This window comes from Myxocyprinus asiaticus, chromosome 11, assembly GCF_019703515.2.
Source record: "Myxocyprinus asiaticus isolate MX2 ecotype Aquarium Trade chromosome 11, UBuf_Myxa_2, whole genome shotgun sequence".
NCBI classification, from domain to species: domain Eukaryota; kingdom Metazoa; phylum Chordata; class Actinopteri; order Cypriniformes; family Catostomidae; genus Myxocyprinus; species Myxocyprinus asiaticus.
Genome location: NC_059354.1, coordinates 26,554,908 through 26,570,956, shown reverse-complemented (window position 1 = coordinate 26,570,956; position 16,049 = coordinate 26,554,908). Strand labels below are relative to the sequence as shown.

The following is a 16,049-nucleotide window of genomic DNA, read 5'->3' as shown; positions in this document are numbered from 1 at the left end:
CTTTAAATTATCTGGATTCAGTCAAATTTATTGCATTTAAATAGTGGGTGAGTAGTTCACTCCATTATTTTGGCTGCTTCATAAAAGCCTATATTGGAAACAGTTATGTTAATAAATAGGTTTATAGTGCATTTTAAAGTGTTTTGTGCAGAGTTAAGAATGCATTCAGCAAAAACAGGTTCTGCGCCAAACTGCCCTTTGTGAAAGCTGTTAGTGTGGATGGCAGAAAAATTATGTGCTACTTTTGCATCCGGTGTGGAAAAGGCCTCGCTTACAGAATCTGAGTTGACAGTCAATGTCGTATCAATTGTTTCTAATGGACAGTAAGCAGCCCTACATTACAGAGTATCAATATTCTAGAGGATTTCCCATCCTGCCAGTGTTCTGTAATAACAGTGTACATTATGTCTTTCTCAGGACAAGCTGTCTTGGCAGAATGAGTATGACATTTACAATCTCCCCTGCATGAGGCATGAGAATGTTCTGCATTTTATCGGGGCCGAGAAGAGAGGAAGCAACCTGGACATTGAGCTGTGGCTCATCACGGCTTACCATGAGAAGGTTTGGAGCTTTATGTTGGTTGTACATTTTTGGCTAGCTTCAGCGACACACTTAAAAACGGGGTGGTCTTTTGGTAATTGTTGTTTGTTGTTGTCGTAACATTGATTTCTTTTTTTTTTCCTGTGGCCTTGGCTTTAACATGCACTAATACATATGAGCATGTAACAGGAAGTGTGCTAGGGTCACGTTTATGACTCAAACTCACCCAGTTTCATGGCCAGCAAAGTGTATGAGTTTATGGATTTACAAGATGTTCAGTTGAGAAACGTGATGTCACAGTTTTCTAATTAATCTCACTGCCATCAAGATAGCAGTATTACAAATTGTACTCTTTTGCAATAGTTTTTTTATTAAATGATGTACTTTCAGTGCTGTCACTGATTTAAAAATGCAGACTTTAGAAAGTCTGTTTCATTAAAAATGCTTTGCCATGTCTTGCTCATTTAAACAATCAATCCCACCATCTGAAGACTGTGAAATAAACATAACAAGGAACACTGATATATGATAAGTAGAAATAATACATCACATAAAAAAATAAAAGCCATTCATGCAAGCTTCTGACAAACTTCTGTCCATAAATTTGCAGTGTTGTCTATAAAACACTTGTGATGGTCTGCATGAGATGTGTTCTCCTGACACAGAAAGAATCAAATAGCAATATAGATATAGACCAATATAACTACCGGTAATATATAATATAGTGCTCGCCTGTTTCACTCTTCCTCTCTCTCTTCAACAGTTCACTGTAACTTTTAACTGACTTGTCTAATGATAAAAATGCAAATATAATTAAAACTAATATCATGTACCTTCTGCAAGTATGCGAAAATCTCATTTAAAAAGATGTAATTCACAAACCTCAAAAAACTTGAGCAAATCCAGCGTCCTGTGGAGCGATCGTATATCTTCCTCTAAAGCATGTATTCTATGAGCCTCTTTTCAACAGTCCCCTGCAATGCTTAATTTTCTTGTGTTATGATAAAAAGGCAAACATAATACTTCTTTCATATACTGTCTGCAAATATGAGGATATCTCGTTTAAACAGATGTAATTCACAAAAATCCAGCATTTTCTTCCTGTTGAGCACTCATATAATATCTTTCTTTGAAGCATCTATCAGTCTGGATCAAAATTCTGTTCCTCTGATTTACAAATGTTGCATGACTTTCAGTCTGTGACAATCCAAGTAGGCGATCTGGGCTGTGTAACTGTTTGCTGCTTGTTGGATCTGCACTAGCGCTTGAGAGTAACTTCAAAGTAATAGCTCTTCATGTGTGCTATAAGCAAATGTCATTGTGGCAGACAGGTCTCTTGCTCATCGTAAAGGAGGAAGCAGGAACCGGGTTTACAACCAAAAGACTTTTAATTCAACACAACATAAAACTACTTTTCAGCATAACAAAACCATAATGCACACACAGCTCCGTGTGCTCTCTCATTCTGATGACTTTTCAGTCCAACAGGTGGAATGCACACATTTAGCAGCTGTGTGCACCTCCCTCTCTCTCCCGAACTGGCATCTCCGGCTCTTCTTTATCCCTCTCCCGGCTGATTGCGGTAACTCAATGCATTCCATCCTAACGGGGAACCAACTGGCCTGACTTACTCCCCCCTCCCTTCCTGGAGTGGAGGTGTTACCCTTTCGGCTGTCCTTCTGCTGGCTGGCCTTCCCCACCTACTGGGAACATGAGTAGGATGAGGGGAGGGAGAGGGGAGAGGGAAGGAGAGCCTGAGAGCCAGAGAGAGAGAGAGAGGACAGAGAGAGGAGAGAGAGAGAGAGAAAAGAAAAAAAGAAGTGAAAAAGAAAGAAAAAACTCTGGTTCCCGACCACACCGCCATTCGGTCCTCAGCCAGCTGCACAGCAGTCCTCAGCGATGCTGGGCGATGGCACTGGAACCCTCAGCCATCACTTCCAGTAGCCTACTGATGAACTGCTCCAGTACCACCGGATCGATCATCACCTCGGTGTCGCGATCTTCCTTCAGCGGCAAGGTGTCTCTGATGGCGCGTCTTCCTCCAATCCTGGGTTTCGGCACCACTGTGGCAGACAGGTCTCTTGCTCATCGTAAAGGAGGAAGCAGGAACCGGGATTACAACCAAAATAATTTTAATTCAACACAACAGAAAACTGCTTTTCAGCATAACAAACCATAACGCACACACAGCTCCATGTGCTCTCTCTTTCTGATGACTTTTCAGTCCAACAGGCGGAATGCACAAGTTTAGCGGCTGTGTGCACCTCCCTCTCACTCCCAAACTGGCTTCTCCGGCTCCTCTTTATCTCTCTCCCAGCTGATTGCGGTAACACAGTGTCAGGCATCCATCCTAACGGCTCGGCCCCACCCTCCTCATCACAGTCATATTCACTGTGCTCAGTATGTACAATTGGTTTGATTTGGTCTTTTGTGACAAAATGTGACTGCTAATGCGCATGCCATCTGTGGTTACTGTTATTTCCTTTTTCCTAATATATAAACTATTTATTTATGTGCAAATAAATGACTAAAATTGGATGACTAACAGAAATCAGAAGAAAATGCTGTCTACCAAAAAATCTTATTTTTTAAAGGTGCTTTTTTACAAAGTTAAAATTTTATGTGAAATTTTGAGTAAACAATGCTAAATAAGAGTTCATTCATTTTTAAAGCACAATCTTATTTTTTCAAATTAAATTTTTACAAAGTTAAAGATTTGTGTGAAATTTTGAGTAAATATAGTGCTAAATAAGAGTTTATAAATTGTTTTGCAATTTTATGTGTGCTATTTATTATATTAAATTGTGTGATATATCAGGCTATCGGCCACCCTGCTCTCTGGAAATCAGCATCGGCCATGAAAAAAACCCATATCAGTCAACCACTAATATAGATTGTTGATTACATAAGAAATATTTTTGTTTGTCGTTTGCAAGTAAGATTCTATTGCACAAAATTCTATTTTATTTTTTTTTTTTTTTTTTTAAGTAAAGAGATAATTAGAAATATATTTTGACTGAAATTAGCACAAAAAAATTTTTTAATAAAAAAATAGGTAAAGTGGCACTCAAATTGAGGTATGCAGATATTTCATCAGCAGTCAGGCTGGATGTTATTGCTGAGTTGATACGTTCTCTCCTATTGTTATCAGTTAAACAGTTTTAGTAGTTTTATGTGCACTGCACAGCCATGATTGATCAAAACTTTTCTGCTGTCTGTGTCCAGGGCTCACTGACGGACTATCTAAAGGCAAATGTAGTGACGTGGAACGAGCTGTGTCACATTGCTCAGACCATGGCTCGAGGCCTGGCTTTCCTGCATGCCGACATCCCAGGACACAGAGATGGCCACAAAACAGCAATCGCACACAGGTAAGAGATGCAGCACCCTCCAAGAACCATCACACTACTTGGATATATTGAACCTGGTGACCACTAGTTTTAATTATGTGCCACCTATATTCCCTTAAATTGGCTTATGTGACCATTTTAATTAGCTGCTTTTACATATTTGGTCTGTTGTATTGTGTTTGCATAGGGATATTAAGAGCAAGAATGTGCTGCTGAAGGCAAACCTGACAGCCTGTATAGCGGACTTTGGTCTGGCTCTGAAATTTGAGGCAGGAAAGTCAGCTGGGGACACACATGGGCAGGTAAGTGCTGATGGAAAGCCAGTTGAGACATTCCAGAGTTCATGCTGCTCATCGGCTCCTTCTTAAAGTGCAAAAGTAAGCATACAGTATGTCAAATAAAACTACCTATTGTATGTTACAAAAGGTACAAAAAACAATCAAGTCCATGCATAGGACATTTGCACATGCACACTTTAGCCTATCATTACCTACAGCATTCTACATTTATGGCCATTGAAGATTAATGATCATCTGTGACTATAGTTGTTCAAACTATATTGATATTCTTATCACAGCTGGCTTGACTGCAGTAGAAAGATTGATAATATTATATTTATTTATTTAATTACTTATGTTTTTTAATTGTAGGATCGACTTGATCCTGAAGTGCCAGTACTTTTAAATCCCTTCTACCAGCATGATATTCTAATTCATTATGTTTGAGCCTTTTAAGCCATAGAGTGTATTTAGATAATTCAAACATTTTCACATACTTCAATGAAAAAGGTCCATAAATCACTGGTGTAGTACTCATCAAGAGGCACCACTTGCATGTAAATATGTGACCATTGTTTAGAGAGGTTTACTATTATGCTAATCAGAGTGTGATGATCATTTTGTGTTCTCCAGGTGGGAACCAGGCGTTACATGGCCCCAGAGGTGTTGGAGGGGGCCATCAACTTCCAGCGGGACTCTTTCCTCAGGATAGACATGTATGCAGTGGGGCTGGTGCTGTGGGAGCTGGCGTCTCGCTGCACTGCATCTGATGGTACAATTGCATGAGCTGCCGTTCTTCTGAAACATTTGACATCACACATTGCACTACATTGCAGATTAATCTGAGTTCTCCATGCTGCGAGAATAAGACACACATCGTTCACTGAACTGCAAGTTATTACATTAATTTATTTCATATCTGACTGGAAATAATCCAAGAACTGTTACTGTGTTATGTCGTGAGCCTTAATGAGTGTAATTACTGTCCGGTTGGTCATAAGACAGTGTGACAGTGTGTAATGATATAGATTAGAAAACAGAGTTTTGTTATTACAAATGGTACTTTAAAACACATGTTACCAAAAATAGTATTGTTTTTGCTAATAGTATATTTTCTTGTATATACATTCAGTGACCACTTTATTAAATACACCTGTACACCTACTTATTCATGCGATTATCTAATCAGCCAATCGTGTGGCAGCATTGCAATGCATAAAATCAAGCAGATACGGGTCAGATCACATCAATCATCAGTGGCAGTTCTGCAGACGGAAACACCTTGTTGATGAGAGAGGTCAATGGAGAATGGCCAGACTGGTTCGAGCTGACAGAAAGGCTACGGTAACTGAGATAACCCCCCCGTACAATTGTAGTGAGCAGAATAGTATCTCAGAATGCACAACATGTCGAACCTTGAGGCAAATGGGCTACAACAGCAGAAGACCACGTCAGGTTCCACGTCTGTCAGCCAAGACCAGAAAGCTGAGGCTGCATTGGGCCTACCATTTGTGTACCTCAGCAGAAATCGAGATTCATCAGACCAGGTTTTTCCAATCATCTACTGTCCAGTTTGGGTGAGCCTGTGCTCACTGCAGCTGACAATAGTCAAACCAGTCTAGCCATTCTCCATTGACCTCTCTCATCAACAAGGAGTTTCTGTCCACAGAACTGCCGCTCACTGGATGTTTTTGGCACCATTCTGAGTAAACTCTGGAGACTGTTGTGTATGAAAATCCCAGGAGATAAGCAGTTATGGAAATACTCAAATCAGCCCATCTGGCACCAACAATCATGCCACTGTCGAAATCACTGAGATCAAATTTTTTCCCTATTCTGATGGTTGATATGAACATTAACTGAAGCTCCTGACATGTATCTGCATGATTTTATAAATTGCACTGATGCCACACGAATGGCTGACTAGGTAATCGCATGAATAAGTAGGTGTACAGGTGCACCTAATAAAGTGGTCACTGAGTGTATACATAACATTTATAAAATATAGTATATATTATATAGTTTGAATCTAGTATTTGGTGCTTTTTAATAACTACAAAGGATCGCTAAGGAATCAGAACCAGAGTCCCATTCCAAGACTGGATTGAGGTCAAATGTAATAGACTGCATTTATTTTGAGTGGGAATACGACTTGCAGCACTCCCCATCCCACACACACTCACATTTTCAATATTTTTTATTGCCACTCGGGTTCCTGAATCAGCATGCAACTGTTATTCATTACTATTGCCTGGTCTAATGGAACAGTATTGATCAGATGTGGACAGTGAAGCAGACCTCAGAGATTGTTGTGGCAGGAGTTATCACGTGTGACCACCCCATTGAGCACAGTGCATTATGGGACAGAAAAGAAAGCCCTAAGAGATTTAGGGCAGATTAATGAATGAATTTTACAATTATGTAGTGCTTTTCTGTAGTTTGTTCAGTTAAGTTCAGTTCAGTTAAGTGGTGGAAACACTTGGAACTGATTTGTGAGTGAATCATACTTTTTTAGTTGGTTCTGTTCTGTGAATCAGTTCACAATTCATTCTGAATCATTCCTTAGTAAATCATTATTAATGATTTGAACAACCCTATCCAATAATCACAAACAACTGGAAAGGTAATGGAGAGAAGTCTTGGAAGTTCATTGGTCAAAATGTGTGGGAACACTGACAATCAAACTCAAGACTTAATGGTAAGACTTGATGTGAGCAGATGTATGTTTGTTTCTGAAGGTCCAGTTGATGAGTACATGCTACCGTTTGAGGAGGAGGTGGGGCAGCATCCCACACTGGAGGACATGCAGGAGGTGGTGGTCCATAAAAAGCTTCGGCCCACTCTTAGGGAGTGCTGGCAGAAACATCTGGTATGTAACATCCAACGTTAAACCTCACTGCCACTCACTGTGCTTATTTCCCCTTAAATTGAATATAATGCTTTATAACATGCATGTTCATTCCAGCTGGGCAGTATGACAGTACATAACATGCAACAGTAGAAATCTGTCAACCGGTAGAGATTTTGCTGTACTGTTTATACACTGGTAGATGTATTGGGCAGGATGGGTTTATGTTATTTATATATGAGACCAACAATGATTGATTTTTGAATTGAGTAAAGCAAAAATTAATGTAAAGAAGAACTTGTTATAAGGGGGGGGTTAGTTGTTTATGGTTGCCAAGCAACATTGCAAAGATGTATGATTTTGGTTATACTGCGCAAACCTAATGTTTATTTATCTCTCAGGGCCTGGCAATGCTGTGTGAGACCATAGAGGAGTGTTGGGACCACGAGGCAGAGGCACGTCTCTCCGCGGGCTGTGTCGAGGAACGTGTGGTCCAAATGCAGCGTCAAACAAGCATCTCCGCCCCAGAGGAAATAGTCACTGTTGTAACCATGGTGACCAATGTAGACTTCCCCCCTAAGGAGTACAGTCTATGACTAGAGGATATCAGTATGTGAATTGCAGGCCGACTGTACAGAAAAGATGCATCTGGGATGGTGAACTGCAGTTTCAGACATGTTGATGTCCTGAACTCACGGCTGGAACAATGCCGACTATGAATTCTGCAACGAATCTGGGTACAATAAAGGTTTACCTTGAGCCAACTGTTAATGTACGTGTGTGTATATAAAACTACCCCAACGGGGTGACCTGGTAAGGACGGATGAATTGTAATCCACTACAAGGACCCCTGAATCAAAAACGAACCTCTTCTTTGGCATTTCTGTGTTTCGAGAAGGATCTTTCCCTGTTGAAGGAGAAAATCAGACCCCTCCGAACAGCGCTCGTGTCATTTCAGTATAAAAAAGGGCAACGTAAAAAAGACATTTAATGTGTTTGTATGAATGACTATTGTAATGCCAATAAGCTTCTTGAATGTGTAGTGTGACGCTGCTGTACAGATATCAACAGAAAGGGTGACGATAAAATCCAAATCAACACTTGTTTGTCAGATAACCACCAACCTCTCGACAAGGTATACCTCAGTTTCTCATCCTAATAATATGTTTGTTTTGTAACACAATATAATATAAAAAAAAGAGGCTTTTCAATGACCTCGGTTTGGCGCGGAAGCTTTTTAAATACGGGGAACCTTTTTTATATGACAGATTATGCCAAGAAACGATGGCCATTCATAAACCAGTGTTCTGCCTTCTTTCTTTTAGTTGATGTTCTCTGTGTTGCCCTGCTGTTTCAAATGTGATATTTTGTTTTTCAGCATTGTGACCATTTGTTGAATCGACTTTTTGACCTTTATCGAGACTTGTTGAGAAGAAAAATCCCTGAAAATATGAATTTTGCAGAATAATACAGAAGCACTTACCAATATAGGTTTGCGGTGTCCTCACAACATTGACGTATTTGCATGCCTTGTGTTTTCTTTTTTCCATTTCTTTACTGTTTTTCTTTTTTTTTTTTTTTCAAATGTTAATCATGTGGAAGTTGTGCATGAAATTTCATGAACAGTTATGGAAAAGCCCTTGTATTCATTATTCATTGAGCTAAACTATTTCCTGGCTTCAGGGTGTCACTTTTTTGTTTGTTTAATTTCCATTTCATTTGTCTAATCCTGGTCTTCTGCGATCACTGTCCACTTTTGTCATACTGCGAGTAGAAGATACCCTCAAGCTCCACTAGAACCAGCCAAATAATGATGCCCAACCTCATGAGTGACATCGTAAAACTGGTTTCAGATCAGCAGCCAGACATCTGTCTACACACATCCACAAGAACTGTATCTCAAGATGTCTCAGGAAGCGTTTCCCTTTGCTTTGAGCCCTCTGGTGCCATTCTGGTGACCCTTGTTTTATTATGTATGAAAGGGTCCTTGATATAACACCTTAGTGTGGTCATATTATGTGCAATAACATCACAAGCAGGGACTGTTTCACAGCTCATAGACCACTTCCAGTATGGTAAAATACAAGCGCCTAGCAAATTGCTGAAAAGACCCTAAACATATATTGTGAACTAAAGTCAACATCAGGCTTATGGCACTGCTATGCATATGTTATGATGCCCAGTTGTCTGAGAGATTTAAGCTATTAATAAGCTGTAATAAGACCGAAAGTTCAGGTCCATTCAGCCGTATGCAATCAGCCCCTTTCAATGAAAGCTCTTTCTCTACTGTAGCACTCTAATCAGCCTGTTCTGTTTATATTTCATCTGATTGTTTCCGCTGTCCAGAGGATTTGAGGATGATACAGTAAACTAAGGTTATGTGCTATCTTCAAGGGTAGAACGAGAGCGTTCACCTCATCTCCATGCACACATTGTGATGGTGGCCCTGTTCCAAATGGCGCACTTGATGTGAACTTGCGAACTTAAGATGGCCACCACATGTGCTTGACCGTAAAAAAGACCATATGATGTCCCATTTGTAATTTTAGGCTTCAAAAGTACGTATGCTCATCAGCACCCCTTTGGGGCTGCTTTGTGCCCTCAATGTGCCGTTTTGCAGAACCCACGCTGATTCCACTGGACCCCACAGCAGACTACTACACAACAGTTTAAGGCTAGGGTATACTTCGTTTTTCTGTGTGCCGTGATGTCTTTTGCACAGTTGAGTGTTCTAGCCTTTCAAAGGATTCTCTTTTGACCACGAGCCCATAAGGATGTGTTTGACTAGTCTTTTGTGATACTTACTGCTTTCAAACAGGCATACTTCCCCCACTCTGTAGTATCCCAAAATCAGTATGTCAGTTGAGTAGTACATCCAAATCCTCAGTACTCATAAAAAAGTAGGCAAGAAATACCCTGATGACCTACTACATTGGGCAAGTTTCTGAAATACGCGTCAAACTCATAATGTCTCTGGAGTTGAGGGGACGTCAGATTAAAAATTCTGAATAAAAAAAAAAAAAGTTATCTTCAATTGTAAGTGCTATATATAGTGTGTGTATACAGTATCTACTGTATATACCAAGAAAGTTTTTCCTAGACGTTAAATTGTACTTGTTTATCAAAACCAGAATACATTATTTTCACGGTTTTTGTTACTACGTTATATATTCGGGTCATGGGACAATGCCCATGCTCTCGGATAAAGCATGTCCGGGAATGTATTCATACTACTCACCTGCATACCTCAAGGTAGAGATGTACTTACTTCATCAAATGCAGTACGTTCTCTGACAGTGCGTTAATTCGGCGCAGCTACCCTTTGGTACAGTCAATTCCAGGTGCATGCGTAGACAACGTGCACAGATGTGCACTGTCCGCTTGTCTAGAAAAACCTGGCTGCATGCAAACTGTCTGCAAGTACTGTGCCTATAACATTTCTGTCATGCACACTGTGCACTAGACATAATGGCACGTAGAAGAACGAAGTACACTTTGCCCTTTAGACGGCATTGTTTCACCAAAGCATGGACACAGACAAGGGCCACAAGGGCTTTGGGTGGAATTTGGGACACTGTCTTTGTCTCTGCAGACGCAGAATTGAACTCTGATACACTGGTATGGTCACACAGCTACGAGACCAAGCCAAAGTTCTGGTTTATTTGCAGACAGGGTTAGGACAAGTGACTGTTCACATTTGCTCTTTAACATCCCGGTTCGAGAGCCTCTCTTCATAGTCCTATTCAGGGAGGTTCTTGTGTCAGTTTTTGCAATTCACCTTTGACTATAAACACTAATGAAGTTTCACTAAACATGAGGAATTGCTGCGGGCTTGTATATTGTTTTCACCAGGTGCTGTCCTGTTCCCCCGTCTGTTCTCAAAGTCTGGTTTTCTCACAACTAGTTAAGTGAATCTGGTCTAAAGGAAGTTGAATAAGGACACACCCCTCAGAAGAAAAGCCACATATAGTAAAGACTCGATTGAAAATGCACAGTATGTACATATGAATGTTGTTTTAGATTGTGAAAAGAGCGTGAGTTTTTTTTAAATTATTATTATTGTCTCAAAGTAAAAAAGAAAAAAACTTTATTGATATAATTATTATTATTAAACAAATATTTTAATGTTTATTTTGTACATCTGTATTTTAGTTTTATTAATTTATGTCATGGCCCAACTCATTTTTTTCCGAATTTATAAGAAGTTTTTTTTTTTTTTTCTGGATTTATGAGAAGCTTTCTCTATTTATAAAACTGGTCTGATAAAAGACTACACAAGTAATCAGTCCTTTACCTCAACAATTTCACAGTGTAGCACGACAGACAACATTGTGCAACTTTGCAAGTATTGCTCCTGGGATGCGACCAGCAGCTTCTCTCTTTCGTCTTTGATCTCATACACAATCTTGTGTCTTCAGTGAACTACAGTATACCATTGAGTGAATGTCTCCACTTTACCAAAACTCTCCATTTTTGGTGCAAGCAGCTGTATTACCGTTGTGCAGGACATGCCATTTTTGTCCATTCTCTCCAGTATTCATTCAGGGCCTGATCAGACATAATAGTTACATAATGTACAGATAAAGTTTTATGCTACTACTCCCCTCAAATAAAGTATAATGACTGCTCTCGAATCTGTGCTGTGTGTTTCAACTACTGGAGTGCCACTGAACTTTACCCTAAAAATAGACATTATTAACACATTATTGATTGAACTATTGACAATTTGATTTTCCCAAATCTGTAATATACAGCCTTACATGTGTTTGATGAATAACTGTCCTGTATAAACACGCCACTAGATGTCAGCATTTGACCTCATTCTGGATACTTTCATTCAGATTGTAAAACTTTCCTGATACTCTATTACGCTGACTTTTTATGGCCCGGTTATTGAAAGCAAATTTGTAGTGTATTTATTATACTAACCACATTACAGCAACCTGTATGCATAGTGTGGAAATTCTATACTGTTTTTCTGGAATATTAGAGAAAAAAATGTATCTTCATGAATTACATGCAGGCATGTATTCAGCTTGCATACAGGCACTGTTATGAAGTATCAGCAATCTTTCATTTAAACACTTAAAACAACCAAATAGCTGTAAAATGTACCTTTAAGTTATTAACTTCATGAACATCTTATTTCATTTTTCACATTTGGATGGTTTTGGTGTTATATTAACTATACTGCTGACATTGCTGTGGGTTTACATACAGTATGGACATTAAATTATTCATTGATGCAATGAATAAACTAACTATTTTGCAGTCACTTATATTAATTAGTTATTTATACTATTAGTGTTGACATCACAGATCTAAGAAATTATGGGTTTAAAAATTACTTTGAAAAATTATGTAATTGAAAAATCATACAGTATGTTCAAGACAAGAGAGAATCTGGTAGAGTTTGTGTATGTGTACTGTAGTTGTATCTTTCTACTGAAAATGTTTCAAAAACTTACACAAATCTATCACCCCTTGCATGCTTATTAAATATTTTAACAAGCTAATTTAAGTGTACTTTCAGCTACCAATATGAGTGTAGTACTCTTAGCTCCATTTAATACGTTTTACCATGTTTATATCTATTCCACAGAAAAGTCAGTGATAGTGATAACAATATATATACAGTTGTGCTCAAAAGTTTGCATACCTTGGCAGAAATTGTGAAATTTTGGCATTGATTTTGAAAATATGACTGATCATGCAAAAAAACTGTCACTGAGCATCTTGGACTTTCCAGCACGACAATGACCCTAAGCACAAGGCCAAGTTGACCCTCCAGTGGTTATAGCAGAAAAAGGTGAAGGTTCTGGAGTGGCCATCACATCTCATTGTTGTGCTGGAAAGTCCAAGAGCGTCCCATGCGCAGCTTTCGTGCAGAAGAATGCAAATTGTCTGCCAGTATTTTCTGATAACATGCTGCATTCATCTTGCCATCAAATTTCACAAGATTCCCCATGCCTTTAGAGCTCACAAACCCCCAAAACGTCAGTGTGCCACCACCATGCTTTACAGTGGGGATGGTATTCTTTTCACTATAGGCCTTGTTGACCCCTCTCCAAACATAGCGCTTATGGTTGTGACCATAAAGCTCTATTTTGGTCTCGTCACTCCAAATTACAGTGTGCCAGAAGCTGTGAGGCATGTCAAGGTGTTGTCGGGCATATTGTAACCGGGCTTTTTTGTGGCATTGGCGCAGTAAAGGCTTCTTTCTGGCAGCTCGACCATGCAGCTCATTTTTGTTCAAGTATCGTCGTATTGTCCTCCTTGAAACAACCACACTGTCTTTTTCCAGAGCAGCCTGTATTTCTCCTGAGGTTACCTGTGGGTTTTTCTTTGTATCCCGGACAATTCTTCTGGCAGTTGTGGCTGAAATCTTTCTTGGTCTACCTGACCTTGGCTTGGTATCAAGAGATCCCCAAATCTTCCACTTCTTAATAAGTGATTGAACAGTACTGACTGGCATTTTCAAGGCTTTGGATATCTTTTTATATCCTTTTCCATCTTTATAAAGTTCCATTACCTTGTTACACAGGTCTTTTGACAGTTGTTTTCTGCTCCCCATGGCTCAGTATCTAGCCTGCTCAGTGCATCCACGTGAGAGCTAACAAACTCATTGACTATTTATACACAGACACTAATTGCAATTTAAAAAGCCACAGGTGTGGGAATTTAACCTTTAATTGCCATTTAAACCTGTGTGTGTCACCTTGTGTGTCTGTAACAAGGCCAAACATTCAAGGGTATGTAAACTTTTGATCAAGGCCATTTGGGTGATTTCTGTTATCATTATGATTTAAAAAGGAGCCAAACAACTATGTGACAATAAATGGCTTCATATGATCACTATCCTTAAATAAAAGACAGTTTTTTTGCATGATCAGTCATATTTTCAAAATCAATGCCAAAATTTCACAATTTCTGCCAGGGTATGCAAAATTTTGAGCACAACTGTGTGTATATATATATATATATATATATATATATATATATATATACACACACACATCTAATTAGTGGAGTGGATATGATTTAATAGTTGTATATAGGTCTTAATAGTTTATAATCCCATTCTGCATTTGCAAACTCCACTCAAACAACAAATGGAGTCCTTTTATCTTCTCTAGTTTGTTTATTTTTACATGTATTTTAACATCCAGTCATGCAGATTTCAGTTACGCTTAACTTTTATGTAGCCCATGAGTCAATATTTGAACGTTGATTGAATTTGAATGTTGATTGTTTGAAAACCATAAAGGAGATAAAACTCATGTTGCATGCATCCACTAGGACACAGTGAGATGTGTGCCCGATTTTGAAAGCATTATACATTACCATTAACATGCAACATGCCATAGTAACATGGCAATGTGAATTACTGTATATGCTTTCCTTTACCTTCTGACTTTGGGTTATTTAACATTCTTTGGAGCTTCATCCAAAATCTCCAAAGCTGATGTTTGTTCCAGACATGCTAGCTAATTAAAGGGAGTTCACCCAAAAATGAAAATTCTCTCATCATTTACTCACCCTCATGCCATCCCATATGTGTATGACTTTCTTTCTTCAGCAGAACACAAACAAAGACTTCTTGAAGTATATCTCAGCTCTGTAGGTCCATACAATGCAAGTGAATGGTGATCAGATCGTTGTAGCTCCAAAAATCACATAAAGGAAACATAAAAGTAAACTAAACTCAGCAAAAAAAGAAATGTCCCTTTTTTCAGGACACTGTATTTTAAAGATAATTTTGTAAAAATCCAAATAATTTACAGATCTTTATTGTAAAGGGTTTAAACAATGTTTTCCATGCTTGTTCAATGAACCATAAACAATTAATGAACATGCACCTGTGGAACGGTCGTTAAGACACTAACAGCTTACAGATGGTAGGCAATTAAGGTCACAGTTATAAAAACTTAGGACACTAAAGAGACCTTTCTACTAACTCTGAAAAACACCAAAAGAAAGATGCCCAGGGTCCATGCTCATCTGCGTGAACATGCCTTAGGCATGCTGCATGGAGGCATGAGGACTGCAGATGTGGCCAGGGCAATAAACTGCAATGTCCGTACTGTGAGACGCCTAAGACAGCACTACAGGGAGACAGGAAGGACAGCTGATCGTCCTTGCAGTGGCAGACCACGTGTAACAACACCTGCACAGGATCAGTGCATCCGAATATCACACCTGCGGGACTGGTACAGGATGGCAACAACAACTGCCTGAGTTACACCAGGAATGCACTGTTCACAATAGGCTGAGAGAGGCTGGACTGAGGGCTTGTAGGCCTGTTGTAAGGCAGGTCCTTACCAGACATCACCGGCAACAACGTCGCCTGTGGACACAAACCCACCTTTGCTGGACCAGACAGGACTGGCAAAAAGTGCTCTTCACTGACAAGTCGCGGTTTTGTCTCACCAGGGGTGATGGTCGGACTGGCGTGTATCGTCGAAGGGATAAGCATTACACCGAGGCCTGTACTCTGGAGCGGGATCAATTTGGAGGTGGAGGGTCCATCATGGTCTGGGGCGGTGTGTCACAGCATCATCTGAACCTGTTGTCATTGCAGGCAATGACCCTTCATGTGGTACCCTTCCTGCAGGCTCATCCTGACATGAACCTCCAGCATGACAATGCCACCAGCCATACTGCTCGTTCTGTGTGTGATTTCCTGCAAGACAGGAATGTCAGTGTTATGCCATGGCCAGCAAATAGCCCTGATCTCAGTCCCACTGAGCACGTCTGGGACCTATTGGACCGGAGGTTGTGGGCTAGGGCCATTCCCCCCAGAAATGTCCAGGAACTTGCAAGTGCCTTGGTGGAAGAGTGGGGTAACATCTCACAGCAAGAACTGACAAATCTGGTGCAGTCCATGAGGAGGAGATACACTGCAGTACTTAATGCAGCTGGTGGCCACACCAGATACTGACTGTTACTTTTGATTTTGAACCCCCCCCCCCCCCATATCTTCAGAAGCGATATAATAGGTGTGGATAAGAAACATATCAATATTTAAGTCCT

The 16,049-nt window shown here is 39.8% G+C and overlaps 1 protein-coding gene across 4 annotated transcripts in view; it reads left to right on the top strand.

Moving 5' to 3' along the window:
* Nucleotides 1–13,933, top strand: part of LOC127448384 (activin receptor type-2A-like) — a 75,271-nt gene extending 61,338 nt beyond the window's left edge. The window contains exons 7-12 of one of the 4 annotated variants that reach the window (XM_051710869.1): nt 418–561; nt 3,766–3,911; nt 4,078–4,192; nt 4,802–4,940; nt 6,907–7,037; nt 7,418–13,933. In XM_051710869.1, the coding sequence (XP_051566829.1) occupies nt 418–561; nt 3,766–3,911; nt 4,078–4,192; nt 4,802–4,940; nt 6,907–7,037; nt 7,418–7,612 (870 nt within the window). In that variant the 3' untranslated portion in view covers nt 7,613–13,933. The remainder of the gene's footprint in view (nt 1–417; nt 562–3,765; nt 3,912–4,077; nt 4,193–4,801; nt 4,941–6,906; nt 7,038–7,417) is intronic. The other 3 variants (XM_051710867.1, XM_051710866.1, XM_051710868.1) reach the window with 3 other exon arrangements.
* Nucleotides 13,934–16,049: the final 2,116 nt, after the last annotated feature.